Here is a 27375-nt window from a genome sequence, read left to right on the forward strand (position 1 = left end):
ATTGATAGATGAGATTCCATCAAAATTTAGAACTTTAAATGACATCGTTAAAATGAAAAGTAGTCCTTAAAGAGACCATATTTACAATGCATATAACCTATGACCAGAATATATAAAGAATTCTTAGAGCTCATTAATAGACAACCCAATTAAAATGTAGACATAAGAAGATGATAAATAGCCAATATAGCACAAGGAAAGGTGTGCAACTCTAGAATCAGAAAAATACTAATCAGTACAATAACAAGATTGAATTATACACTCACTAGGGAGATAAAGTTAAAAGTTTTAAAAGCCTTGTCATGACTTTTTCTTTTTGTTGGATTCTCCCCCTTTGAGTTTAATTTGTCACGCCCAATGGATTCATTCTGCTGGGTTTCCTGGAGTTGTGATCCTCATTGTCTTTTCCTAGGGTATTGTCTAAAATGTTTTGGAGTGCCAGTTTGATATTCATGAAGTTCCTGAGGTGCTCTTTTATCATGAAAGTATCTTATTTCCCCATCAATTTTGAAAGATAGTTTTGCAGGGTACATCAATCTGGGTTGGAGGCTGTTTTCCTTTAGGGCTTGAAATGCATAACTCCAAGCTCTTCTTGCTTTGAGGGTTTGCATTGAGAAGTCTGCTGTGATTCCGATGGGCTTTCCTTTGTATGTGATTTGTTTCTTTTCTCTCACTGCTTGTAGAACTTTGTTCTTCCGTTGGGTTTCTGGAATCTTAACAATTTTATGCCTATGTGTAGTTTTTTTTTGATCAAGGCTAGTTGGAGTCCTATATGCCTCACTTATCTGTATGTCAAGTTCTTTTCCCCTGCTTGGGAAGTTTTCTGCCATCACTTCTGTGAACAGTTTTTGTATGTCATCTGCCCTCTCTCCTGTTTCTTCATTCACTCCAATCAGTCTTATGTTATTCTTCTTTGCATTGTCTACCAGCTGCTGGATTGATTTCTTGTGGTCCCTTACTATTTTAAAGCAATTTTTCTTTTCCTGGTCACGAATTGCAATCTTTTCTTCTATTTCTGAAATTCTGTCCTCACATTGGTTCATTCTACTGCGTAGAATGGAGTTTTTAAAAACTTTCAATGGAGTTTTTAATGTCCTGGAAATCTGTTTGTATCTTTTATGGATCCCATTTGTTTCCTTTGTTGGGATTCCATCATGTTCCTAAGCTCCTCTATTTTTTATCTGTGTCCTCTCTACATTTATTAATCATGTCTTGCACTGTGGGCACAATCTCTGCTGTTATGTGAGAAATTATTTCTGATTTCATTTTTTCCAGATCCTCTTTTGTTGCCAGGTCAGGGAGTCCAGGTGGTTGAGTATCAGATTGTTCCATCTCATTTCCCTTTGGGGTTGTTGTAGGTGATCTGGAAGTCTGTGTTTGAGGCTTGTTTACATGTCTTCTCATTCCCACAGGGGCAGGGGTGCTGCCGCAGGGCTTATCTCCTCTGCCCTGGGAGCAGTGGGATGGCAGCCAGGGAGTCTCCTCCTCGGCGCTGGGATTGGCTCACCTCCTCTGCCCTGGGAGTGGTGGAATGGTTGCCGGGGAGCCCTATAATGGCAGCCGGGGAGGCCATATGCTCCTTCTAAGAGGGGCAGTCAGTCCTGCAGAAGGGATTCCTAAGCAGGAGGAGTCCTTTGCTAATGGGCCTCAGACATGTGAGGGCTTCGCTTTATCCTGTGCCATCTGACCTTCACCTGAGTTTTCCCAGTAGTTCATGGTATGGTCGCGGCCATGACTGGAGCCAGGGCCTCCCTCTTCATAGAACACACAGTTAAACAATGGCTGACTTGGTCCCCAGGCTGGCACAGGGAGCCTGGATGAATGTGCTTTCTACAACCTCTCGGTGTTTTGGGGACAAGCATGTTACTCCAGCTAGGAATAAATCAGGATTCTCAGAGAGGGACCCCTCTCATAGCCAGGACACTCAGATAGGGCTTGCTTCCTGGCAGAGTTGAAATCTGAGCAGGGGCTGAGTAAGGAATTGACTCTCTAAGAAGACACATGCAGAGATGCAGAGGTTCAACTGGGTTTCCTGCAGAGTTCCCACAGCCATGGGCAGCAGCAGAGGGAGTGGGCACTGAGCCAGCTGAGTCATGCGGCTGGCCAGGGAGCTGTCTGGGACAGGCACCAGGTGCATCTATAAGGAATACTCCCTACCGGAAGTCCGTGAGTGGGAACCTGGAGGCCTTCCCCAACCCCTTCTGCTCAGGTGCCTCACTGCTGGGGACACAGAGGCTTCAGGTACCACCGTGCTTAGGCTGCATCTCTGTATCTGTGCCTTCTCTCCAGAGACAGAAGGGCATGTCTCACAGCATTCAGCAAAACTCATGTGTTTCCAGTTTCACTTCCACTCTGCCCTCTTGGGAATTTGACAGCCCCAGGGCCCCTTTTTGGAGACTTGTCTGCCCAGAACCACCACTACCCACCATCCTGTGCATGCCACCCCTAGTGTTGGCTTTTTTCTGCGACAGGTATGGCAGATGTCAGAACCAGAGTTCCCACTCCCTAGGCAGGCTTGCCTAGTTGGCAGAGCGTCCCAGTGAGATCCTAGCCAACACCTGGCCTAAGACTGCCAGCCACATGTGCCCAAAACCACCTTCCCTCCAAGCTCAGGCACTCTTCCCCACACATTGTCTTCTGAAACTTGAGTACGCCTTCGTGAACTGTTTTTCCCTTCCCCCTGAAAAGTTACCACCTTGCCAGGGGGGTATAGCTGAGAAAATACTGGCATTGCCCTTTTCCATACAATTAACAATTCCGTATTTGTAAGATCGAAAGAGGCATGATTATCTCAGGCAGTTACATCTAAACTCAACTCCAGGTCTTGTTGCTGCTCCCTGCAAGTTTCTCCTTTCCTAGACAGTGACTAACCAGACCATTTTCTAATTTGTTTATTTGTTTGTTCATTCATTACTTCATTTGTTCACTCGTTCTTTGCACAGTTATATACCAGGTACCTCCTGTATACCCGTGAAAAGATGGTGGGGATAAGCAGACAGATAAGGAAATCCAACCAGGAAAATGGAGGGATAGGCGTAGTAGAGCTGGAAGGATTGAGAGAAGTAGACAGATGGGAGGAGGTGGCAGGCTGTGTGTGGCATGTCCATCAGGACACCAGGCACACTGACACAGAGACCAGCTGATTGAGGGGATGAATCTCCAAAGACAACAAGCTGCCTGTAGAAGCATGGGCTGATATTATACTAGTATGATCAGGGCCCCAAAGCCCCTGCCCCAGGGAGCACCTGGCTTCCCCCCAGCTGCAGCTGTGCTCATTGGGCCCCCAGCCTCTCTCCACTTCCTGTTCCAGCTCCTCTGCTACTTGGAGCTTTTGTGATACTGAGGGAGTAAACCCTTCCCGAGTCCAGCTTCGATGGCTGCCGCTAACAGGAACCACGTGTGGCCTCCATGCCAGCCCCTGTGGTGTTTGCCTTGGACAGCATGGTTGCTTTCTCTCCGCCACCACCGCAGGCTGGGGGCTGGAAACTGCTGATGAAGTGTTCACTGGTCCCCTGGAGGCTTGTGATGTGGCAGCTTGCTGTGCCTCCCTCTCCCCTCCTGCCCGCAAAGCTGATTCATCTGCCTCCTGGTTCCTTTCCCTGAGCTCTGCTTCTTTGGTTATTTGGGACAGGAGCAGGCACAGTGGGTTTTCTTGTTATCCAGGATAATATCTGTGATTGGACTTTTGTTGGGGATGACAGCTTGGGGCTGAGTGTCTACATGGAGTCCCTAAAGGCCTTTGGATACCAAGTGTGACAATTTTTTATTATCTTATTTTGTTTTTTGGTACCAGGGATCAAACTTGGGACCTTGCGCTTGCGAGGCAGGCACCAGAATCACTGAGCTAAATCCCTGGCCCACCAAGTGTGACAATTGTCATTATAGAAATCACTTGTGGCCTGTGAACCTGGATACACTAAGCCCAAAAACACAATAGCTCTCGGGCCTCCAACCTGCCAACTTTCAGCACTCGGTGCTGGTTCTTCCAGATAGCAATTGCATAGACTGCTGTTAACATTCATAGGGTAATAAAATAAAACAAAACTGGACTGGATTGTTATAGCCCAGCCCTGTTTTGTCCAGTATAATAGCCACTAGTCACATGGGTGACTTAAATCTAAATTAAATAAAATTTTTATATTCAGTTCCCCAGTTGCAGAAGCTAGCTGCTTTTCAAGTACTCGGCACCTACTTGGGGCTAGTAGCTACCATATTTCACAGTGCAGACAGAATATTTCCACCTATATGCCAGCCCTGTGTTATACTTGAAATACCAACTTAGGTGAAGGAAAGGTTTATTTTGGCTCAGGGTTTCAGAAGTCTCAGTCCATGGTCACTTAGCCACATTGCTTTGGGCCTGTGGTGTCACTGGACATCATGACAGGAGCATGTGCAGAAGAGGCTTGTTCACCTCGTGGTGTCCAGGAGGCAGAGAGAGACAAAAAGGGACTGGGGTCCCTTCAAGGCATACTCCCCAAAGAGCTAACTTCCTCCTATAAGGCTCTACCTCTTACAGGCTCTACCACCTTCTAGTAGTGCCACAGGCTGGCAACCAACCTTAAAACACAGCCTCACAGGGAACATTATTCAGCTTTTAAAAGGCAGAAAATTCTAACACAACCTACAATATGAATGAATCTTGAAGACATTGTGCTAAATGAAATTAACCAGTCACAAAAGGACAAATATTGTATGATTCCACTTATGAGAATTATCTAGAATAATCAAATTCATGGAGACAGAAAGTAGAATGGAGGTAGTGGGGGGCTGGAATGAGGTACTGTCATTTTACTAGGGACAGAGTTCCTGTCTTCGATGGTGGAGGAGCACTTGAGGCAGATGATGGTGCTATTTGCAGAGTGATGTGGATGTGCTTGATGCCACTGACCTGTATGCCCTTAAATGTGGTTGGAACCATGTTTTATAATATTTAACACAATTTTTAAAAAAATACAGCCTCCTAGACTATTACAAGAAATTTCCAAGTTAACTTTCAAAATAACATATTCAGTGTGGAGAGAATGCAAAGAGAGGGGATTTCTTTTGAGCACTGAGTGTGTCCTCAAAGAGTTTGCATACAGCATTCATTGACATAGACCTCCCTCCTCCCACAGCAGGCTGTGTTCCCTGTTCCACAGTCAGCCCTGCTCGGCCCTTGGACAGGTGTCTGGCCAAGGACACCAGGATCTCACCCCAGGGCTGCTGGTTCCTAGGGGTGATATCTGTAGTTAAACTGCAGCATGTAAACCCAGATATGTTACCTTACTTACATACACAGATATGTTACTAAATAGCACTGACAGACCTTCCAGCTCTCTGGGCCACACTTGGGTGGCAGCAAGTCAGAACAAAGGATGGGAGGGTGACTGCCTAAGACCAAGCAGTGAAGACTGAAACTGCAGTGCTGGGTGGGAACTTGTTAGAGCATGTGAGCAACCAGATAGGGGTTTGAAAGGATGTCAGTAGAGTGGAGTAGTCTTGTCTTGTTAGTGTGGATGGATCATTGGTCTTGTGGGGTGTGTGTGTGTGTGTGTGTGTGTGTGTGTGTGTGTGTGAGTGATACTTGGGATTGAACCCAGGCCTTCACATTGAGCCACATCCTCAGCTTTTTTTATGTTTTCTTTTGATACAGGGCCTTGCTAAGTCGCTAAGTTGTCCAGGCTGGGCTTGAACTTGGCAGTCCTCCTGCCTCAGCCCTCCAGAGTGTGAGGATTACTATATCCGTACACCATTATGCTCAGTGCTGGTGCTTTCTTTAAAAAAAAAAAACTTTCCTTCAATGATATTTCAACACTATCTTAAAAACAAAATTGGAAAGGGAAATAGTGTTAGACAAAAACCTATAAATCTCTGAAACACTCTGCAGCCGAGACTGATTAATTGCTTTTGAAAAGAAAGCTTACTGTTTACGTTTGCACAGCATATTAAACTTACCTCATCTCAGGCTGATTTTTCATGTTCACATGACACTGAAGCTACCTAAAGAGTGATCATAGGGAAGAAGAATTGGATTTAGACAAAGATGCTTGACTGACTGCACCACTTTTTTGCTATGTGACTTTCAGGCAAGTTCACTGCCCTCTGCACCCCTGTTCCTCATCTGTAACTTGGGGATTTATAGCATTTCTTTCAGAGGGATGCTGTAATGCTATGCGATGTCAGTAGTGATTACCAATTAATTATTTTATACTTGTAAATATTCATCAGGTTGCCTAGCAACCATCTTCTCAAGCTGCCTCCCAGAAAGTTCTCTCCATTGCAGTCCTTGGTTTGGGCCAATTTTTTTTTTCATTAATAAACTTTATTTTTTAGAGTAGTATTAGGTTCACAGCAAATGAAGAGTACTGAGTCTTGCCACATTCCTTTTTCCCCATACACACACAGCCTCCCCTACTATGAACATCTAGTTCTGCCAGTTTTTATTGAGTGCCATCTATGTACTAGTAAAGAGCTCTTGGATTCTTAAAAGGATGCTTCCCTTTTCAAGAGAAAATCTTGAGTGGTCTCACCAGTATATGAAGGGGAGTGGATCGAGTATTTCCCCACTACCACACAGAACAGAGCAGGGATCAGTGACTGAAAACCACAAATAAAACTATAGATAATGGGCCGGGGCATAACTCAGGGATAGAGGGCTTGTCTAGCATGTGCAGGCCCTGGGTTCAATTCCCAGCACTGCAGAACAAAACAAAATACCTGTGGATAGTATGTTGAGCCCCGGCTTTGGGACAAACCTGTGAGCCCAGCAGCTTTTTAGGATACTAGCCAAACAGGCAGGCCCACCTACCTGAGGGGCGTCAGACAAAACAGCACAGAAGAGGCAGGGAGTACCAGCCTGGAAAAATGACCCTCTTCTCTTTCATTGCCTTCATAGCACTGGGGGTGCAGGATTGGGTGGATGATGTGATGACGAAGGAACACATGAGCTTCCATCTCTGTCCCTGCCACATTGCTGGCTCCAGGCCCCTAGACAGATTGCTTCACTCCCCTGGCCTGGAGTTTCCAGGATACTATTGTCCATGCTCAGGGGTATTCTGAGGATTTCACAAGGGAAGGTTTCTGAAGAATCTAGTGTATCCCTTGCATACAGTAGGTGCTCAATAGGCACATTTCTCTCCTCTTCCACATGGGAAACTGTTGCCCCTTCCAAATGCCTACCCAATCAATAGCTCTTCTCATTTCTTCTGGATTTTTCCCAGCTTCTTTCATTTTAACAGAGGGACAGATCTAGAGCCAGGGTAACTCTCTCCTTGAGGTACAGTCATGGTGGGCTTTTCACATGCCAACCATTACTTCAGGAGGGTCAGGACTCCTTCTCCATCTGCTTTGACTCCTTGACCCATATACCAAACAGAGTGGGTCACAGATTGCTGCTATAACAAAAGCCTCACTAGACAACAAAGGCATCTTGTGTCTTTCTGGTAACACAGCCATCAATGGTTTCTGCATGCCCTGACCCCTGCCCACTGCAGTGCCCCCACTGACAGAGTATCCATTGTCTAGACTGTGACCAGCCCCACCCATGGCAGAGGGAACTAGAGAATGTAAACCATGTACCAATCATAAATCTTCACCCTCATGTGACACATGTCTTCTGATCACATAGAATTGGCCCACTTCAAGGACATGGGGAAATTACAGTGGACCCTCGGATTATAACTGGCCTGACATATGAACAACTTCAGTTATGACCAGGATTTGAGTTTTAACTTACGACCAAAGTCTTGAATTACAACCAACTTGCGCTTCCAGCTGGTCTCAGATGCAGATTTAACCCTTAAAGAGCTCTGGAACGGGGCCGGGGATTTAGCTCGGTGGTTCCACCACCTGCCTTGCAAGTGCAAGGTCCTGAGTTCGATCCCTAGTACCAAAAAAAAAGAATTCTGGAAGGAACATTACAATATCCTTTCCTGTATGGGGCTAATTGAGAAATCCTATGCCAATGTCTCTCTAAGGACACTGAGATCTGCCTGTGTACACCAGAGAGACTTGGAAGGCTGTGTAGAGGAGCCTGAGCCTTCAGTTGACCAACTTGTGTTACAACCAGCCTTCTTGAATAAGTTGAGTTCATAAGTCAAAGGTCCACTCTATAAGTATCCTGTGCTAAGAAAAAGTACTAGGAATATTTGATGATAACATTAGTGACTATCACGGTCCAGTTTTAATCCATAGAGTAATGCTGTAAGTTGCTATCATTATGGCAGACTTAAAAATGAGGCCCTGAAAGGTTTTATCTCACACACAGGGAGTAAGCAGCAGATCTTGCAATTTTGAATACCAAGTGAAACATTACACATTAATTCTTTAAAATGTCAGAGATGCAGTTATGGTGCTATTAAATAAACCATGCCCCCTTCCTTCTCTACCCACTCTTCTGCCCCCGGCAGCCTACCCCTAGCTAGCTCATGGTGCCTCCAGCACCACCTTGTATTAACAGTGTATTTTGCAGGCTCCTCTTGAGACTACGAATCCTCTCATTACTGTATCCCCTGCATCTAGGGCACAGTCAAGTGCAAAGCTGTCTCCTGAGCCAAGCTGAGGACTTCTTAGAAAGTCAAGGGGTAAAATGATGTCCTAGGCATAACTTAATCAGAAAAGGGGATTCTTGATTGTTTATTCCCTAACACAACCTGACAGTTCTTAGGAAAGAGGATAGTCTTCTGTCCATGAAATTCTGATGGCTCTGAAGGTATTCTTCACACTTTAGGTCTCATGGCCAGAAACTCCCAGGAAAACCAAGAATGGCCTTGGGCAACTCTTAGCTTTCACAGTATGGCAGCTGTTGATGTAAGAAATTGTCTTAGACAAGAGAAAGAAATAAAAGGAATAAAGATAGAAAACAAAGAAGTCAAATTGTCATTATTTGCAGATGACATGGTACTCTATATGGAAGACCCCAAGAAGTCCACCAAAAGTCTTCATCACTGGTCATTCGAGAGATGCAAATGAAAACAACACTTGCGATTCCACCTCACCCCACAAAGAATGGCTGCTATCATGACATCAACCAATACAAATGCTGGCAGGGCTGTGAGGAAAGAGGAACCCTGCTCCACTGCTGGTGGGAGTGTAGACTGGTGCAACCACTGTGGAAATCAGTATGGAGATACCTCAGAGAACTAGGACTGGAAGTCCCATTTGACCCAGCTATTCCCCTGCTGAATATCTTCCCCCAAAGAATTAAAAGAATCATACCACAGGATATATGTGCACCCATGTTCATAGCAGCACAATTTGTTATAGCTAAAACTTGGAAGCAGCCCAATTTTGCCCATCAACCAGAGACTGGATAAAGAAAATGTGGGTTTTTTTACAAAATGGAGTACTACTCAGCCATTAAAAATGAAAAATTAGAGACATTTATAGCTAAATGGATGCACATCAAGGCGATACTCTTAAGTGAAATAAATAGAACGCACATATGTAAATACCAAATAGTTTCTCTAGTGTGAGAAACTGAAAGTGTAAATAAGGACTAAAAGGTATAATAGATAATGTGAAATAGGAAGAAAAGGGGGGAAGGGGAAGTAGGAGGGGAAGGGGAAAGGAAAAAAGAATGGAATTAATATGAAAAAATGGAAACAAAGTCTTTGTAAATAGGGAGGGATGGAGGGGTTGAAAGGAGGGCAGGGGAAGGGGAAAAAAATAAGAACCAAGAGAGATTATGTAAAGGTGCATATCTCCAATGATGAATGTCATTATATTGTACACCTAAAATGTACCAATAAAAGGATATACAAAAAAAAGTACCAATAAAATTAATTTTATAAAAGGAAATTGTTTTCAGAGCTGAGGAATCAGCTCAGTGGCACTGGGAGCACAAGGTCCTGAGTTCAATCCCTGGTACCAAAGAAAAAAAAAAAGAAAAAGAAAAAAATTGTCTTCATGGGGTCCCTAATCTAGATGAAATTGCTTTCCCCATTGCTTCCACTTTTTTTTTTTTTTTTTGGTACCAGGGATTGAACTCGGGACCTTCCGCTTGCAAGGCAGACAGCGGAACCACTGACCTAAATCCCTGACCCCTGCTTCCATTTTTTGAAAAGCTGGACAAAGTGAACTTTTATGTAGAACAGATCACATTTTCCCATAATTTCTTGAAAATGTCAGAAATGCCTTTGTTGCATTATGAAAAGTTTTTGCTTTTGGTATTCTCTCCCCATGTAGATGCAAATGTTGGACAAATTTCCCATGGAAGGAGGACAGAAGGACCCTAAACAGCGAATCATTCCCTTTCTGCCAGGTGGGTGACATGCATGCTCTCAAACAGGGATGCTGGGAACTACTAAACAGCTCCCATATCTCTCAAGACAGCTTAGGAACTGACCTCCTTCATCAGGGAACATTCCCCCCTGACCAGAATCCTGGTCATGGGCATAAATGACTAAGAATATGGGCTTTGGAGTTAGTTGCTACATCATTACTGGGTATGTGACCTTGGGCAAGACCCGTCACCTCTGGGATTCTCGGCTCCTCCCATCTCTCAAACTGGAATCACCAGAGCTTAAAAGTTTGTGGGCAGCTTCTATTAGTATAGCTATTGTGTTAGTTTTCCTGCATCGTAGATTATCACCAAATTAATAGCATATGAGTAAAACAACACCCATTTATTCCCTCACAGTTCTGTGGGTCAGAATTCCATACAGGCTCCCACAAAGCCAAACAAAATCAAGGTGTCGTCTAGGCTGAGCTCTTACCTGGAGGCTCTAAGGAAGAATCCACTGTTATCCTCACTCACACTGTGGCAGAATTCAGTTCCTTACAGCTACTGGACCAAGATTCCCCATCCATCTACTCATTGGCTATCAGCTGAGGGCCCTCTCAGTGTTTGGAAGTTGCCTGCATTCCTTATCATATGATAGCTTCACATTTGAGCCTACAAATGGGCCACTGGATTTTTCTTAGGCTTCAAATCCCTCTGACTTCTCCTTCTGCCACAAGTAAGGGAAAGCTGTCTCTTTATAAAGGCCCATGCAGTTACCTGGCTAATCCAGGATAATGCACTTCTCTTAAGGAGAAAGTGAGGATATAATATCTTATAACATACAAAGACTCTAGGGATTAGGACGGGACATTGTTGGAGGGGGTCATTGTAGAAATTTTTCCTCCTTGCCTACTACAGCTACCAAAAGCTTTCTGAGTACCAGATGTCACACTGGCTGCTGGGGAGGATTTAACGCAATTTTGGCTGATCTCTATTCTCAGAGCAGTCAGTATCCCACTGCCCCCACCCCCCCAAAAAAACTTTCTTACCAAAGAATGGCATGAAGGCTGCAGCTGGGGAAAAAAGGGGGATTATCTAAACCAGTGTTCTTGCTTCAAGTCCTAATAGCTCGCATTTATTGGCTGTCTACTCTAGGCCAGTTGCTGGGGTAAGTGCTTTATATTTATTACCTCCTTTAGTCCCCCAAGGACTAACCCTGCAAGGTAGGCATTTCTGTGACTGTTTCACAGATGAGGAAACTGAGGCTCAGAGAACTATAAGCGTTTGCACAGAGGCAGAACTGGGATTCACACACAGATATGGCTATCTCTGAATGTCACACCAGGAGTCAAAAGACTTGGATTCTAAGCCCAGTGTTCCCCACTCACCAGCTCTTTAAATGACAAGTGCATTAAGTTTTATATCTTCATTTGTAAACTGGAGATAATAATGGTCCTTAAATGATAAAGTTGTTTGAGCATTATGTAAATACCTGACAGATAGCTACGGGTCACCAAACACTATACTGGGTTTGGGGGGGCCGGTACTGGGGATCGAACTCGAGACCTTGTGCTTTTGAGGCAGGCAGTGGAACCACTGAGCTAAATCCCTGGCCCTCACTATACTGTTTTTATGTTATAGATAATCAACAAATTGACAGTCTCCCTAAGTCACAGATATTTCCAGCTGGAGGGACCCTTTAGATCTTTTTGCTTTTTCAGGCAAGGGAACAGTCCTGGGGCCACTTGAGTTCTGCAGTCCAGAACATCAATGGGTTCTTCCAGGTATCATCGTGCCTGAACAGGCTCAGAGGCAGGGTAGATGTGTCTCCCAGGCCCCATCCTTTGGGGGAATCCTTGCCCTAAAAACAGAGAGTGGCCATGCTGTGGGAAAGCAAACGACCATGCTGGAAATTTTTGCCTGCTGGAGAAAACTCTATGTGCCAGCTGCAGTGGCCAAATATCAGGGATCCGAAGCACATGTTTTGGAATCTTAACAAGTCAACCATGTGACTTCAAGCAGGGGACATCACCTCGGAGCCTCAGTTTCTCCCTCTTTAAAGGAGGACAGTGATCCTTGCTTTATAAGGCTCAGTCTCTGGCACATAGAAGTTCTCAGCAAAGCAGGAACAGAGCCCCGGGATACTCTGTTGGGATTTCTTTGTTTCATGTGTTGGAGTCATCTTTAAATGATTGAGAATTTAAGTGATATTCAAGTTAAACTGTGCTCTAAATGTAGGTTTCTCTTCAAGAAAGGAAGGGGAAAGCAGTAAGTAAGAGCTTTTTTTTCTGGGTGAAAGGCAAAACCACTACTGGAAAAACTTCTCAGGACAGAGAACTCGAGCCCAACCCTCTCCCAAACTCTTAAAAGCTTTCATGGTTATGTAATCCTTTTCCACCCAAGAATTAATAAAAACACTGTTCCTCAAAACTTGGCCCCTTTGTCCCTGCTCAGCACTCCTACTTGGAGCTTGGAGATTCCCCCTTGGGCCCCAGGACCCCTGGCACTTCCCTCCTGAGCCCACCTCCCAGCTTTTCTGGAGGCCCGGGGGCGGGTGCAGAGTCCCTCTCCTAGGGTCAGTTTTCTGCCCAGACTGCCGCCTCAGCAGAACAAAGGCAAGGCTCATGTTAGCGCAGGGATGGGGGAGGGGATGGCTTGTGCAGTTTTCCATCCCAGCAGGAGCTGGGGGAGCCAACTTGGCAGAGAATGCAGCTTGAAAAATAAGAATTACAGTTTGGCCTCCCTCCACTGTGGAAAACAAAAGCCGGCCCATTCCCCCCAAAGCTTTGCTCTCCTCCCAGCACCCTTTCCATCCTGGGAGGGCAGCAGGTGCTCCCTCCTTCCCCACAGAACCGCTTCCCAGCAGGCGCAGACAAGGACACTGACCCCCTGGCTGAGGTGGTGCCAGCTCTGACCCGAGCACACCTCCCACTCTCTGTGGGCAAATGGCCTGATGCCCACCAGAGGCTGGGTTCCAGGAGGCTGAGCTTGAAGAAGGAATTGATGTGCTCTCAATTAGAGTATCACAGTATCACCAAATCTGCTTTGGGGGAAGAAAAGTAATTATTTTCTGAGTGCTGACTAAAGTCCAGCCACTGTGCTGATTACTTCTAAGACAGAGGGGCTGCTCTCCTATTTTATATTCTCCCGTTTAAACGCATTCATTCCCCATGGCCTTTCTAGCAGGCTGCTCTCCTTCTGCCCCCTTTGCTGACTGGGGACCAGTTGTTCCCCAGAAAGCCCCATCCCACCAAGGCACCCAGGAAGAGAAATGGCACGTTTGTCCTGTGTCGCACCCCTGAAAACACTGAGGCCACATAAGTTTTCCATGCTTCTCTTTGGGCTCTTGCAGGTTGAGCCCAGTGCAGGTCCAACCCTGGGTGAATCTTTTCTTTTTGGTACTGGGAATCGAACTCAGGATCCTGCACTTGCAAGGCAGGTGGCAGAACCACTGAGCTAAATCCCCATCCCTGTCCTGGGTGAATCTTAGCATTGGGCTCTTTAATTGTGTGGTGACTTCAGGACAAGCCTGCCTTTTGCAGAGGGCCAGCGCTAACCCCATGCTGATTGTAAATATTTTGAGCCTGCTTGCTCTCAGCCTTTTCAGTAAGAAGCCTGTACACCCACTCCCTCCCTTCTCCTGATCTGCCCAAGGGATTTTGTTCCAAAATGAGACCAAACTATTTTTGGTTAGGGAGTCCTTTCACACTTGGAGGAATAAATGAGAGGACAGGAAGCATTTGCAGTCCAGGATTTCTCTTTAGGCATACATTTCTTATTTTTCCAAAGATACAGGACACTCCCAGAGGTTGCAAGTAGTCCCACCCATGAAGGCCAGTATAGGTGGAAATTTGGTTATCACATCCCTGAGGTGGGAAGGCTACCAGTTTTGTCTGGATTTGGACTAAGGATGCTAAACATCCTGTGGGGGGGGGGGGACAAGTCCCACCCAAGGGAGGGTTGCCCCACCCAGAATGTCAGCTGGGTCCTTCCCTGGTGGGGAACACAGTTGTCAGCTGTCCTGCTCCTTGCCAGTCCCCAGCATGGGCACAGAAAGGGGTCCCATAGAGGCTGTGCCCACAGAGCGAATGAGTAAAGGACAGAAGGCATCATCACTTGTGGGGAAAACAGGTTGTAAACACCTTTCCCCTTCCCTAAATAGTCTGAGTGGTTTTGTTTTTGTTTTTGCTTTTGCTTTTCATTTTGTATAACATGAAATTTTTCTGATTTTAGAAGTAATAAATGTTTACAGTAGGAGCTTTGGGGGACAGTATAATGAAAAAAACAGTCTGTTTTCCATCCCTCCAAAGACAAACATGTTGAATCCTTTGAGGCATTTTCTGGAGATTTTCTTTTCTAATAAGTGTAGAGATAGCAGAAAGACAGACCATCAGGAAAGAGCATGGAAGTTTGGGGGAACATGAGGTGGAAGCAGAAGGTGAATGAGGAAAGGGAAGAAAAGCAAGCTAAACTGCCAGGCTAGGGGAGACCTGAGTGTCTGTTGTTCTGCTCAACCAGTCTGAGGAACCCTAGGGTTGCAGAGAAGCTCATAACACCAGGTCCTCATAAGGTAGGAGGCCCTTCCCTCCGTGGGATGTTTCCAGCCTCCCTTACTTCATCAAAACCTCCTCACTGGAAGTCAGACACAGAAAGACAAATACTGCATGGACTCACTTACATGTGGAGCTAAAATTTAGTTGATCTCAGACATAGAGAGTAGAATAGTAGTTACAACAGTCTAGGAAGAGTGGATAAGGAGAGGATAGTTAGGGGACATGACTGCAGTTGAACAGGGGGGTTAGCTGCTGATGTTTTACAGCACAATAGAGTAACAATGGGTAAGAAAAATTAATTTTACATTTCATAATACTAGCAGAGAAGATTTGGGATGTTTCTAGCATAGAGAAATGATAAATGTGGAGGGGTTGGACCTGATAATTAACCTGGCCTGATCATTACACATTGTATACATGTATGGAAATGCCACACTGTACCCCATAAATATGGACAATTACTGTGTCTTAATTTAAAAATATTTTTAAAAACTTTATTCCTGGGTGGGGCTGGAGATGTAGCTCAGTGATAGAGTGCGTGTGCTTAGCATGCACAGGGCTCTGAGTGCAATCCCCAGCGCCAAAAATAATAAAACTTATTCACGGTGTCTCATCCTCCCAAGCCCTTGAACTAGAGCTGAGTGTGAACAAGGGTTAAGAGAACCATGCAGGGGGTGACAGCCAGGAATTGTGGTCCCACTCAGGGCTTCCCCTCTAAGGTTGCTGCTCCCTTATGGTGTTGTGTGTGCTCTCATCTTTTGCAGGGAAAATCCTTTTCCGACGAAGCCACATCCGGGACGTGGCTGTCAAACGCCTGATACCAATTGATGAATACTGTAAGGTAAGGCTGAGAACCGCCAACACAGTCTTCCCTGTGGGTGTTCTGTTTTGTTTTCCTTTCTGCAAGATACTCATTGTGAATAATTTATGCAGTTGAATGAAATTAGAAAAATAAATCACCTAGGATCCCTCAGCCCAGAAGCAAACATTACTAAAAGTTTCACATATTTTCTTGCCATCTTTTCTCCATGTGAGCATTTCTTTATGGAGTGAGAACATCCTATATAATGTATGTTCTTTTTCTTTTGTCTTATTATTGTGACATAAGAATTTCTCCCTACTATTAAGCAATCTTTATGAGCCTACTTTTAATAGCTGCATAGTACTTCGTTGTGTGTGAATGTTCCAGAAGTTATTCAACAGCCCTTGCTGTTGGGTGGCTTCCTCTCCTTTGAATGTGGGGGGGGTTTGTTTTGTTTTGGTTTTTGGTACCAGGGATCCAACTCAGGACCTTGTGCTTGCAAGGCAGGTGTTGGCACCAATGAGCTAAATCCCCAGCCCATCCCTTGAATGTTTGAAACAACAAGAGCCCTGCCTTTTGGTTATATTTCAATTGATTGGAGGTTGTGGTCAGAAAAGAACCCTGTTTTTTTAGCTTCTCTTGCTTTTAGTATTTATTTCTCCACCTTACATAGCAAGTTTCAATAGTGGGAATTGGAATAGATGCCTTAAAATGGAGCCATGAATGATTTCCACCTTTGATCAGGAACAAACAAGTTCACCCTCACCACCTCTGTTTCATATTGTGCTGAAGGAGCTAACCAGTGTCAGCACCTAAAAAAAGGTAAATAAAAGGCATCCAGATTAGGAAAGAAGGAGTAGAGTTTCCTTGATTAACAAATGTCATGATTTTGTCTGTTGAAAGTCGTAAGACGCATGCACGCACGCGCGCGCACACACACACACACACACACACTCGAAACAATAAAGGAGTTTAGTAAGATCATAGGATATATAATTGACAGAAATCAATTGTGATTCTATATGCAAAGACTGAATACTGCAGAAATGAAATTAAGAAAGCAGTTCTAGTCATAATAGCATCAAAAAGGATAAAATACTTAGAAATAAACTTAACAATAGAAGTGCAAGATTTGTGCACTGAAACTATAATACATTGCAAGAAGAAATGAAAGAAGATCTCAATTAATGAAGAGACATTCCATAGTAATGGATTGGAAGACCTGATTTTTGTTTTTGTTGTTGTTTGTTTTGCTTTGTTTTGGTATCAGGGATCAAACACGGAGCTAAATCCCCGGCCCCTGTTGTTTGTTTTTTGAGACAGGTTTTCACCACGTAATTCAGGCTGGCCTTGAACTCACTATGTAGTCCAGGCTGGCCTCGATCTTGTGATGATCCTCCTGCCTCAGCCTCTGAAGTGCTGGGATTACAGGCGTGTGCCACAATGCCCAGTCTTGATATTGTTAAAATGGCAGTTCTCCCCAAATTGGTCTCTATATTGTATGTATTCCCTGTCAAATCTTAGTAGGCTTTTTTTGTAGAATTGACAAGCTGATCCTAAAGTATATGTAGAAATCCAAAGGACCTCAAATGATCAAAACACTTTTGAAAAAGAACAAAATCAGAGGAGTCATAATAGCCATTTCCAAAAACTATGAAGCTACAGTAATCAAGACAGTATGGTACTGACATAAAGATAAACATATGAGGGGCCAGGGATTTAGCTCAGTGGTTCTGGTGTCTGCCTCATAAGCGCAAGGTCCCAAGTTCAATCCCCAGCACCAAAAAAAAAAAAGATAAGCATATGGGGCCGGGGATTTAGCTCAGTGGTTCTGCCGCCTGCCTCGTAAGTGCAAGGTCCTGAGATCGATTCTCAGTATCAATAAATAAATAAATAAGCATATAGATTAAGGACACAGCACTGGGAGTCTAGAAATAAACTCATACAAAATATATGGTCAGTGGGTACTCAACAAAGGTGCCCAGACAATTCAATGGGAAAAGGATTGTCTTTTTCATAAGCAGTTGGGATAATCAGCTACTAGCCATTGCATTAGTTTCATTAAAAAATGATCACAAAGTGAGTGGCTTAAACAACAGAAATTTATCACAGTTCTGGAAAACAGAAGTCCAAATAACAGGGCTTTTGTGGACTTTTCCTTGGCTTGTGGATAGCTGACTTCTCCCTGTGATGTCACATATGGTCTTTTCTCTGTATATGTCTATATCGTCACCTCTTCTAAGGACTCTGGTTATACTGGATTAAGGTCTATCTCTCATGGCTTTGGTTAATCTTAAATTACCTCTCTAAAGGCCCTATTTCTAATGCTCGTCACATTCTGAGATACTGGGGTTTAGGACTTAGTCTGAATTTAGGAATGAGGGGAAGACACAATTAAACCCATAACAGCTATATATATGCCAATAAATAAAATTAAGCCTTTATATCATACCATATAAAAGATCAACTCAAAATAGACCATAGAACTAAACACTGTAAACTGCTATAAGAAAACATAGGTGAAAATCCTCACAACCATGGGTTAGGCAAAGAAGTTATTAATATGCCACCAAAAATATGAGCCCTAGGGCTGGGGATTTAGCTCAGTGGTTCTGGCGCCTGCCTTGGAAGTGCAAGGACCCGAGTTCGATCCCCAATACCAAAAAAAAAAAAGTGAGCCCTAAAAAAGATTGATACAGCCGGGGATTTAGCCCAGTGGCTTTGTCACCTGCTGCGCAAGTGCAAGGACCCAAGTTCGATCCCCGGTACCAAAAAAGAAAAAAAAAAGATTGATACAATTGGACTTCATTAAATATACTTTGGAACTTCTCTGCTTCAGAAGATGCCATTATGAAAATGCAGTGATTGGGTAAAAATAATTTTAAATCATATATCTGATAAAGAACTTGTGTTAACAATACATGAAAAGTTCTTACAACTCAAGAAGACAAGCCAATATTAAAATGGGGAAAGACTTCAATAGTAATTTCACCCAAGAAGACAAAGAAATGACTACCACATGAAAATATGCCCAGCATCATTAGTCATTAGGGTCATTGAAATTAAAACCTGCACAGGCACTAGGATGGCTGTGATCAATAAGGCAGATGATAACACAAAATATTGGTGAAGATAAAGAAAAACTGGATCCCTTATTCTGGTGTGGACATAAAATGGGAAGCCACTTTGGAAAACATTTTGGCAATTTCTTCAAGTTATACTTTCCCCAGGCTGGAGATTTAGCTCAGTGGTTCTACCACCTGCTTCGCAAGCACAAGGTCCCAAGTTCGATCTCTGGCACCAAAAAAAAAGTTATACTTACACCATGACCACTCTTAGGTATATACTTAAAAGCATTGAAATTTATGTCCACCCAAAGACTTAGATGCAAATGCTCATAACAACGTTAATTCACAATAGGCCAAAGCTGGAAGTAATATGCATGTCTTGTCAGTTGGTGAATGGATGAAAATGTGAAATATCCATACAATAGAATATATTTAGCAATATAAAGCAATGAAATACTGATAAATGCTACAACCTTTATAAATCACAAAAGCATGATGCTAAGTGATCAAAGCCAGATGCAAAAGACTACATATGGTGTGATTCCATCTATGTAAAATGTGCAGAAAAGGCAAATTTGTAGCAACAGAAAGCAGATCAGTGGTTTCCTGGGCCTGAGGGCAGTAGTAGAGATGGACTGCAAATTAGGTGGGGAGAATTTTGAGGTGGTGGAAAAATTCTAAAACTAAATTGTGGTAATGATTGCACAACTCCATAATTTACTAAATATCATGGAATTGTGCATTTATAATGGGTAAATATGATGGTATGTAAATTATACTGCAATAAATCTACAAAAAAAGGTTGAATGAAAGGGGGCAATGTGGGGACAGATGACCCTTCTCTGGCAGGAGACTTCAAGGAAGGCCAGAAAACCACTCCCATTTGAGTGTCTGCTCTTTTCAGACATGACCTCATTTCATCCCTCTAGCAACTTTTCAGAGTAGATTTTATTATTCCCATTATGTAGATGAGGAAATGGAGGCCCAACAGAGTTACTTCCAGTAACCAGCATTGGAGAGTTTGAGCATTGAACCCGGGCCTTTTATACTTCAGTACTCACATTTCACTTAGGGTTACCTCTCTAAGAGAGTGACAGTGCAAGAGGTCAGAGTATTGAAGCATGTATCTCAGAGGCAGTGCTATCACTCGAGTGTGGTCCCTAAAGGTTCATGTCCTGGAAGCTTGGTCCCCAGTATGGCAGTGTTTGGGTGATAGAGCCTTTGAGAGTGGGTCCAACTGCAAAGTAGTTAGGTCGCAGGACATCACTGTTGGAAGGGATCAATGCCAATTTCAAAGTGAGATAGTTCTCTTGAGAGCCACTTATTATAAAGCAAGACCACACTGTGTGCTTGGCCCCTTTTGCATATGGCTAGTTCTCTTTCCATTTCTCCACCATGTTGTGATTCACATAGAACTCTTGCCAGGATGCCAGTGCCATGTTGTTTGGACTTTAGAGTCACCAGAATCATGAGCCAAATAAACCTCTTCACTTTACATAGTGCCCAGCCTCAGGTTATTTTGTTATAGCAGTAGAAAACAGACCGATACAAGCAGATAAACTCAGATCTCTCTCCTAAGTATATTCTTTAAAAGGGCTGAAGGTTAGGGGCAGAGACAGTCATTCAAGCACAAAGGCAATACTCCTGCGTTCCAATGCTCACGGGAAAATTTAGGTTTTCTTTTTATCCCTTTTCTAACTTCTGAAGTCTGGATTCCCCACCCTGGAGATGACATTCCTTTGTCAAGTCTCTGCTGGCAGGGACTTTGGACCTTGGGGTCATCTTGCTGGGAAGGTCCTGCTAGTACCTTCCCCATAAGCTGTTGTGCCTCAGCCCAGATTATCCTATCTGTTTCTTCCCCAGCCCACCTGAGGGACACCTCCTAGAGTCAGACTTTCCTTTTACCCAGGGCTTCCCCAGCCTCTGGACTCTTGATTTTGAAAAAGAAATTTTAGTGGCAATAAGGGATTAAAGCAGCTGCATGCAGCTGCATGGAGCTTGGAATGATACAGAGATCATGAATTCATCTGGATTAACCACAGGGAAGAAACTGCTTAGGTTATATGAGCCACATGGAACTTATCATCCCCTGCTATTAATGAATCATAAGAACAGAGCAGATATTTTTGGAGTTTGGTTGGCCATATTCCCTTGGCTCAGCTTCAGGGGAACTGACCTCCTGGAAGGAGATGAAACTGTCCTTTTTGTTGCAAGATCTGCAGTTTTACAGACTAATTAGGCTGTACTATAACATTTGGGTATCAGTTATTGAATCATTATGAACTGACTTAAGCCAGTTTGATCTATCACAATTAGCTTTATTTAGTAGAAACTGGCAATTTCCAATAGATGGAGATAGACAAGGGCTGTAGATATGATATCTTCATACGTACCTACCCGTTGAGTATTATAATGGAAAATCTTTCTTTTCTGTCAGACCTATTGTAAAGTTATGGTAATTAAGGGCTGGGGATTTAGCTCAGTGGTTTCGCTGCCTGCTGTGCCAGCACAAGGACCTGAGTTCGATCCCCGGTACCAAAAAAAAAAAAAGTTATGGTAATTAGCAGAGTGTAGTGTTGACACAAGGATAGAAAAGACACTAGAACAAAATTGAGAACCCAGAAGTAGATCCACATATATTTGGAGACTTTGATACTGACAAAGGCATCCTGGGAGATCATTGGGAAATTGATAGATTTGTCAATAAATGAGTATTAGTGTAGGGAAAAAACAAAAAAGATAACTAACCCCTACCTCACAACACACATGAAATCATTTATCATTTCTAAGAAAATTAAAGACGTAATTCTAAGAGGCACTGCTGCAAAATGTTTTAGAAGCCAAAAATAGGAAAACATCTTCATAACCTCTGTGCATAGAAGGATTTCTAAAGACAGAAAAAGTATCAACCATAAAACAATTGATGTACTTGCCTACATTACATTTAAGAACTTTTGTTTGTTGAAAGATACAATAAAAACCTGACTTCACTGACTCTTGCTGCACATACATGCATTTATTATCATGCAGCCTCATAAACAGCCACTAAGTTGTCCTGGGATCTCATTGAAATAGCAGCTGACTATCAGGCTCCATTCGATGTAAGTGATTACTTGAGGCGGATGGAACACATTCTGGGGGCAAGATCAGTTCATCCTAAGCATGGCCTGACAATAAAATCCTCAAGAAAAGGCTGAACACAGAACTAGTCCAGAATTCTAGACCCAGGGCATGATTCTGAAGGATGTATATGTGATACTGGGCTCACCAGCTTTTGTTTATGCAAGAGTCTGAGCAACTGAAAATACTTCTAGAACATTTCTCGTTTCACTGGTAAAAGAAAGAAATTGTTTCTAACAAATGTTAATGAATACAAGCTGTGGTTTTGATCCGAGATAAACAGCTGAAGTCTTGAAATGCCCTTTTCTAAAGTGAGACCTTCTGATTTAACCTTAGTCCATTTGCTGTGGCTATAACATAATACGCGAGACTAGGTAATTGTGATCTGTAAAGGAAAAGGGTTTATTTTGGTTCTGATGGCTGGGAAGTCAAAGAATAGGGTGCCAGTGAAGGCCTCATGCTGCTTCAACTCGTGAGAGCAGAAGATCAAGTGGGTGCATACAAAACAGCAGAACATGACAGGCGGCCTCACTGTATGTATAACAACCCTCTCTCATGGTAACTAATACAGACCTTCGAGCAAAACGTCACTCAGTGGGGGAAAAAGGCATTAATTTATTCATGAGAATTCTGCCTCTTTGACCCAAATAACTTGCATAAGCCTACATCCCAATAGTGCCACAATGGTGATTAAATTTCCATATGAGTTTTAGAGAGGACAAACTGTATTCAGCCTATAACAGAGTCTACTTGCTAAAGGACTTGTTCCCAAAGAAGGAACTTCAAACATTAACTAACCATCATGAGGGAATAGCTTAAATTGGACATGCACACAGAAATATGCACATGCGTGAGGTGTAGCCCTTGCTGTAGTACAGTATTTTAAAGAAAACTGTAGACAGAATTTACTAGACTCCAGTCACTAAAGAGCTCCCTTCCAGACTTTTGTCATATACTATTACTAATACTTTTTCTTAAATTAACTTACTTTTTATTTTTAAGTTTCTTAAAATGATATATTTTAGGACTGAAAGTGTACCTTTCTGGTAGAGCACTGTTTAGCATGTGCAAGGCCTAGCATTCCATCCCCAACAGCACCCCAAAAAAAATTATTTTAGAGGAAACTGTATATCACAACCATAATATAAAATAAGTGTTATGTACCAAAAGAGGAAAAATAAAAACAATAAAACAAAAAAAAATGTTTTTAGGACTGGGGATTTAGCTCAGCGGCACCACACCTGCCTTGAAAGCACAAGGCCCTGAGTTCAATCCCCGGTACCAAAAGAAAATGTTTTTAAATCTACCAAGCTGGTGTTGCGTGACTACCTGAGGCTATCCAAAGCCTGCTCCCGCTCTCAGAAAGCAAGCTAGGGATGTGTCACCTCTCTGGGGCATTCTTTTTGGAGAGAGAAACACGTGAAGAAAACTGAGAAACACATGCTTTCGAAATTCTTAGCCCATGTATTATTTAACAGAATCCTCTTATTGCCTCTTAAATTGCCTCTGAGAACCACCATATTATTATACAAAGAGCCCAAGAGTTGACTGATGTTTATCAAGCAGCTAGTATGTGACAGAGACCATACAGCCACTTCCTTGCTTATTCTGCAGCTCAGCCTTCCCAGGTGGGTATTTGTTTCCATTTTACAGATGACCAGACTGAGGCTCAGAGAAGCAATAGGACTTGGCCAGATTTACACAGCTAGGAAGTGACAGCCAGAATCAGAAGCTGCTTCTGTCTGCTCTTTTTTCATTACCCTCACCACACAGGACTTGCTGGCCTCTCATCCCTGCATGGATTGGCCACATCTATACAAAGGGCCACGATTGCTTCCTGAACAGACCTGAGTTTTCCTGGGCTTGTGGTGCTTTGTCAGTACTGACTAGACCCAGGACAATCCTAGAGGGTTTTGGAAGAATTCTTCCTTAGCCCCAGATCATGTTTTACCATTACCCAGTCCATCCTAAATGACAGGGCAGCACCAAAGCTCATGGCACTGCCTTATATTAGTAACTGGCTTATTGTATGGTTTGACTTTTGCTTCCTAGGAATAGCTCAAAACCAGAAGAGAATTTGGCATTGACAGGAGGTTTCCATGGGTTCATTGTCCCTTCCCTCACTGGTCTGATTGAGGCCTCTTCCCTCTTAGCAAGGAGCATTCGGGAGGCTCCTTCAGGCCAAGACAGCCCTCAGGAGCTCATGTGACCCACCCAGCTCTCCTCTCACAGGGCCCTCCCTCATGTTATTTATCCAGCAGACACTTTCAACCTGATACCACAGTATTCCCAGTGCTGTCTAGGTATTAGGGGGGATAGGGGAGTAGCAGCCATCATGGCACTATCTTTAGATTGCAGTCGGTCAGTCCTAGACCCTCAAATCCAAGTCACTACATCTCTAAAATGGGAAAATAGCCAGCTCTCCTAGGATTATGAAGAGTGACAGATCATGCATTTTGGGAGCTGTCAAGTGCTGAGCCAACCTCAAACAGTGTTGTTATTGCAGTCTGGAGGAGCCTCAGACCTACACACCAAGCAGGCAGGACACACCATCATCCTGCATGTAATCAGCTCCTTCATTATGTGGTTCCAACTGCGAGAACTAAAGGGCTTCAGAAGAAAAAGAGACCCATGGCGGCCCCAGACAGTAGTTCATCTGGGGCAGAAGACCACTCACTGCCCAGATTCAGAAAGAAGAGATGTTAGAAATGAATGGGAAGTGGGGGAGGAAAGTGCCTGCTCCAGACTCTCTGCCTCAGTCCTGGAAAACTTCAGTCCCTGGGGACCAGCTGCAGAGCAGGAGCCACTCCATGGCTAATAAAGTATCAGCAAGCCCATCAGTGCAGTGCTGGGTAAAAAGAAGATGCCCATCAAATCAAAATGAATGAATACCTGCTGGTATTGTGTTGGTAGATAAACCAACACAACCGGTGCTAGTCTAACTTTGTACTCTCTATCTGCCTCATCCAGCCTGTTGGCAGATATGATTGAGATACTGTCACGGGCCAGCTGATAACTCACTGTGGCAGGTTAGCATGGAATTGGCCAGTTGAGACCCAGCGTGTTAGCCCTTTATTAACTTGGAGACTTACTCAACTTCTATTCAAGTCATAAAACAGTCTCTTCACTTTAATGCTCCAGATCTAGGAATTAAGACATTTAAGCACGTGGACATAATCTAAATATCCACCTGTGGGTGACTAGTTGACTAAAATATGTAATATCTATACAATAGACGACCAATATCCAATAAATGAAAGTGCATGAAGTTCACAGTTCATTGTTAACAAAGTAGCATGGTCTGATATTGTATAAATACATATAATTTGTATAAATATGCCTGCAATTTGTATGTGTATGTATATATACATCTATTGTGTGTGTGTTCCCCAAACCAATAGCATCAGCATCACCAGGGAACATTCCCAGGCCCTACCACAAATCTACTGAATCAGAAACCCTGGGGCAGGACCCCACAATCCAAATTTTAACAAGCCCTCTGGATAATTCTGATGCCATCCCATGTTCAAGAACCATTGGCTCCAGCTGGGTGTAGTAGTGCACACCTGTAATCCCAGCACTCAACAGGCTGAGGTAGGAGGATTGCCATGAGTTGGAGGCCAGCCTAAACTACATAGCAAGACCCTGTCTCAACAAACCAAAACAAAAAAGAAGAAGAAGAAGAACCACTGGCTCATGGCACTTTTCATATTCGCTTTGCCTCGGACTCATCAGCATCTGCCTCTCTTCTCTAGGCCCTGATCCAGCTGCCGCCCTATATCTCTCAGTGTGAGGAGGTGCTACAGTTCTTTGAGACAAGACCTGAGGACCTGAATCCCCCCAAAGAGTAAGTTGGTGTGTGAACCTCCCCAGATCTGCCCTCACCTCCCTCCTACAGGACCAGCCAGCCCTAGGAGCGGTGGAGTCAAGCACGGTACGAAAGAAGCCAGGTTTCACCTATTCAGACCTGCAAGATCTCACTGCATATGGCCTTCACAGGTGGTGCAAGTGTTTAACTGCAGTCCTGTTTGACAGATGAGTACCTAGCTGAGGGCCCTGGTCACAAAACACTGTTCTGTCTCCCAGCTCTTCTCATAAGGTATTAGAACTGGGAAGACTATAAGTCTGGGAGGCAGGGACTGTGCCACAGATTCTCCGCACTGCCTCAGCCACAGAGCTAGTTGTGCTTAGGAGCTACAGGCTGAGTGTCCCTTATCCAAAATGTTTCAGATTTCAGATTTTGGAGTAGTCCCACATCCATAGTGAGAATAATAATAATAGGTATTTTGCCGGTCTATGGTGAGACATATATGTAACATAAGTGCATTGCTTAACACGTAGGTACACAGTCTTCACAGCCCTTCCTCTTGATGTCAGGGCCAAGATGCTTGGCTTTTGCAGTCATTATGAAGCAGTAACAGAAAGTAATTGGTCTGCTTGGTTTGTTTTAAGCCCCTGAGCAGAGTTGGATACCACAGTGGAGATGCTTATCTCCTGCGGCAGTCCTTCCTTGAAGGCTAAGGAGGAGTTGTGATTCTCTGGGCCTTCCAGGTGGATCCCCCTCCCACCGAGTCTCTGGGCTGAGACCCACGTGGACTGCATCAGCTCCTCCAAATGTCTACATTCCCCAGACTTCGTTCATCACCACCACCTGGGCCAGGAAGCCACATAGAAACACACCAAGTTCCTCCGTCAGGTGTCTTTGAGTTCAGGGGGACCCTTCTCAAACTAGGATAGGTACCAGCTGGCTTGGGACCTTCACTCCAAAATAGTCATAGTTGGAAGGGGAAAATCTCTTTGCTCATTTTTCTTCAATAAAACACTTTATTATTGATTTACAAACTCTTTAAATATTGAAGATTAGGTATACGAAACCATCACTGTGTACCCATAATTACAAGCAACTATAATTTGTCAAAAAATATAGGCCTAGGTGTGTAGTTGAGTACTAGAGCATGCATTTAGCACATGCAAAGCCCTGGATTTGATCACCAGCACCTAAATAAGTATATGAATCTTAAGATTAGCCTTTGCCATATTTGCGGTAAATATTGTATGTGTCTCTTTCCTTGAATTTATAATTTTTGGATTTTATACAACCTTTATGTTTTTATAAAGTCAAATGTGGTAAGCATTTTTCAAATGATTTCTTCCATTGCTTTCAAGCTTAGAAAGACAGATACCATTCAGACACAAGCTAAATAAATATTTACCTTAATTTTTCTAGTTAGTGACTCAGATTTTCTTTTTTTTTTTTTTTTTTTTGGTACCGGGGATCAAACTCAGGTCCTTAGCTTGCGAGGCAGGCAGTGGAACCACTGAGCTAAATCCCGGGCCCAAAAGTTTGAGCAATTTTTGGTTCTTTTTTTTTTTTTTGGAACCTGGGATTGAACTTGGGTCCTTGTGCATGTGAGGCAGGCAGCAGAACCACTGAGCTACATCCCCGGCCTAAGATTTACTCACTAAGTCAGAATTCATTTTACTTATTTATTTATTTTTTGGTACCGGGGATCGAACTCGGGTCCTTGTGCTTGCACAGCAGGCGGCGAAACCACTGAGCTAAATCCCCGGCCCTCTCAGAATTCATTTTGATGTAAGGCATAGGGTAAGAACCTAAAAATTTTTTTATAA

General features: G+C 43.6%; 1 protein-coding gene across 2 annotated transcripts in view; it reads left to right on the forward strand.

Moving 5' to 3' along the window:
- The window catches only part of Sh3pxd2b (SH3 and PX domains 2B), a 109015-nt gene that overhangs the window by 47863 nt on the left and 33777 nt on the right, over window positions 1-27375 (forward strand). For both annotated transcript variants that reach the window (XM_087194832.1, XM_004836378.4), the window contains exons 3-5: window positions 10165-10240; window positions 15519-15595; window positions 25500-25591. In XM_087194832.1, the coding sequence (XP_087050958.1) occupies window positions 10165-10240; window positions 15519-15595; window positions 25500-25591 (245 nt within the window). The remainder of the gene's footprint in view (window positions 1-10164; window positions 10241-15518; window positions 15596-25499; window positions 25592-27375) is intronic.

The sequence above is a fragment of the Heterocephalus glaber genome, unplaced genomic scaffold, assembly GCF_053883595.1.
Source record: "Heterocephalus glaber isolate CG9 unplaced genomic scaffold, H.glaber_assembly_v1.0 deba00001606, whole genome shotgun sequence".
Taxonomy (NCBI): domain Eukaryota; kingdom Metazoa; phylum Chordata; class Mammalia; order Rodentia; family Bathyergidae; genus Heterocephalus; species Heterocephalus glaber.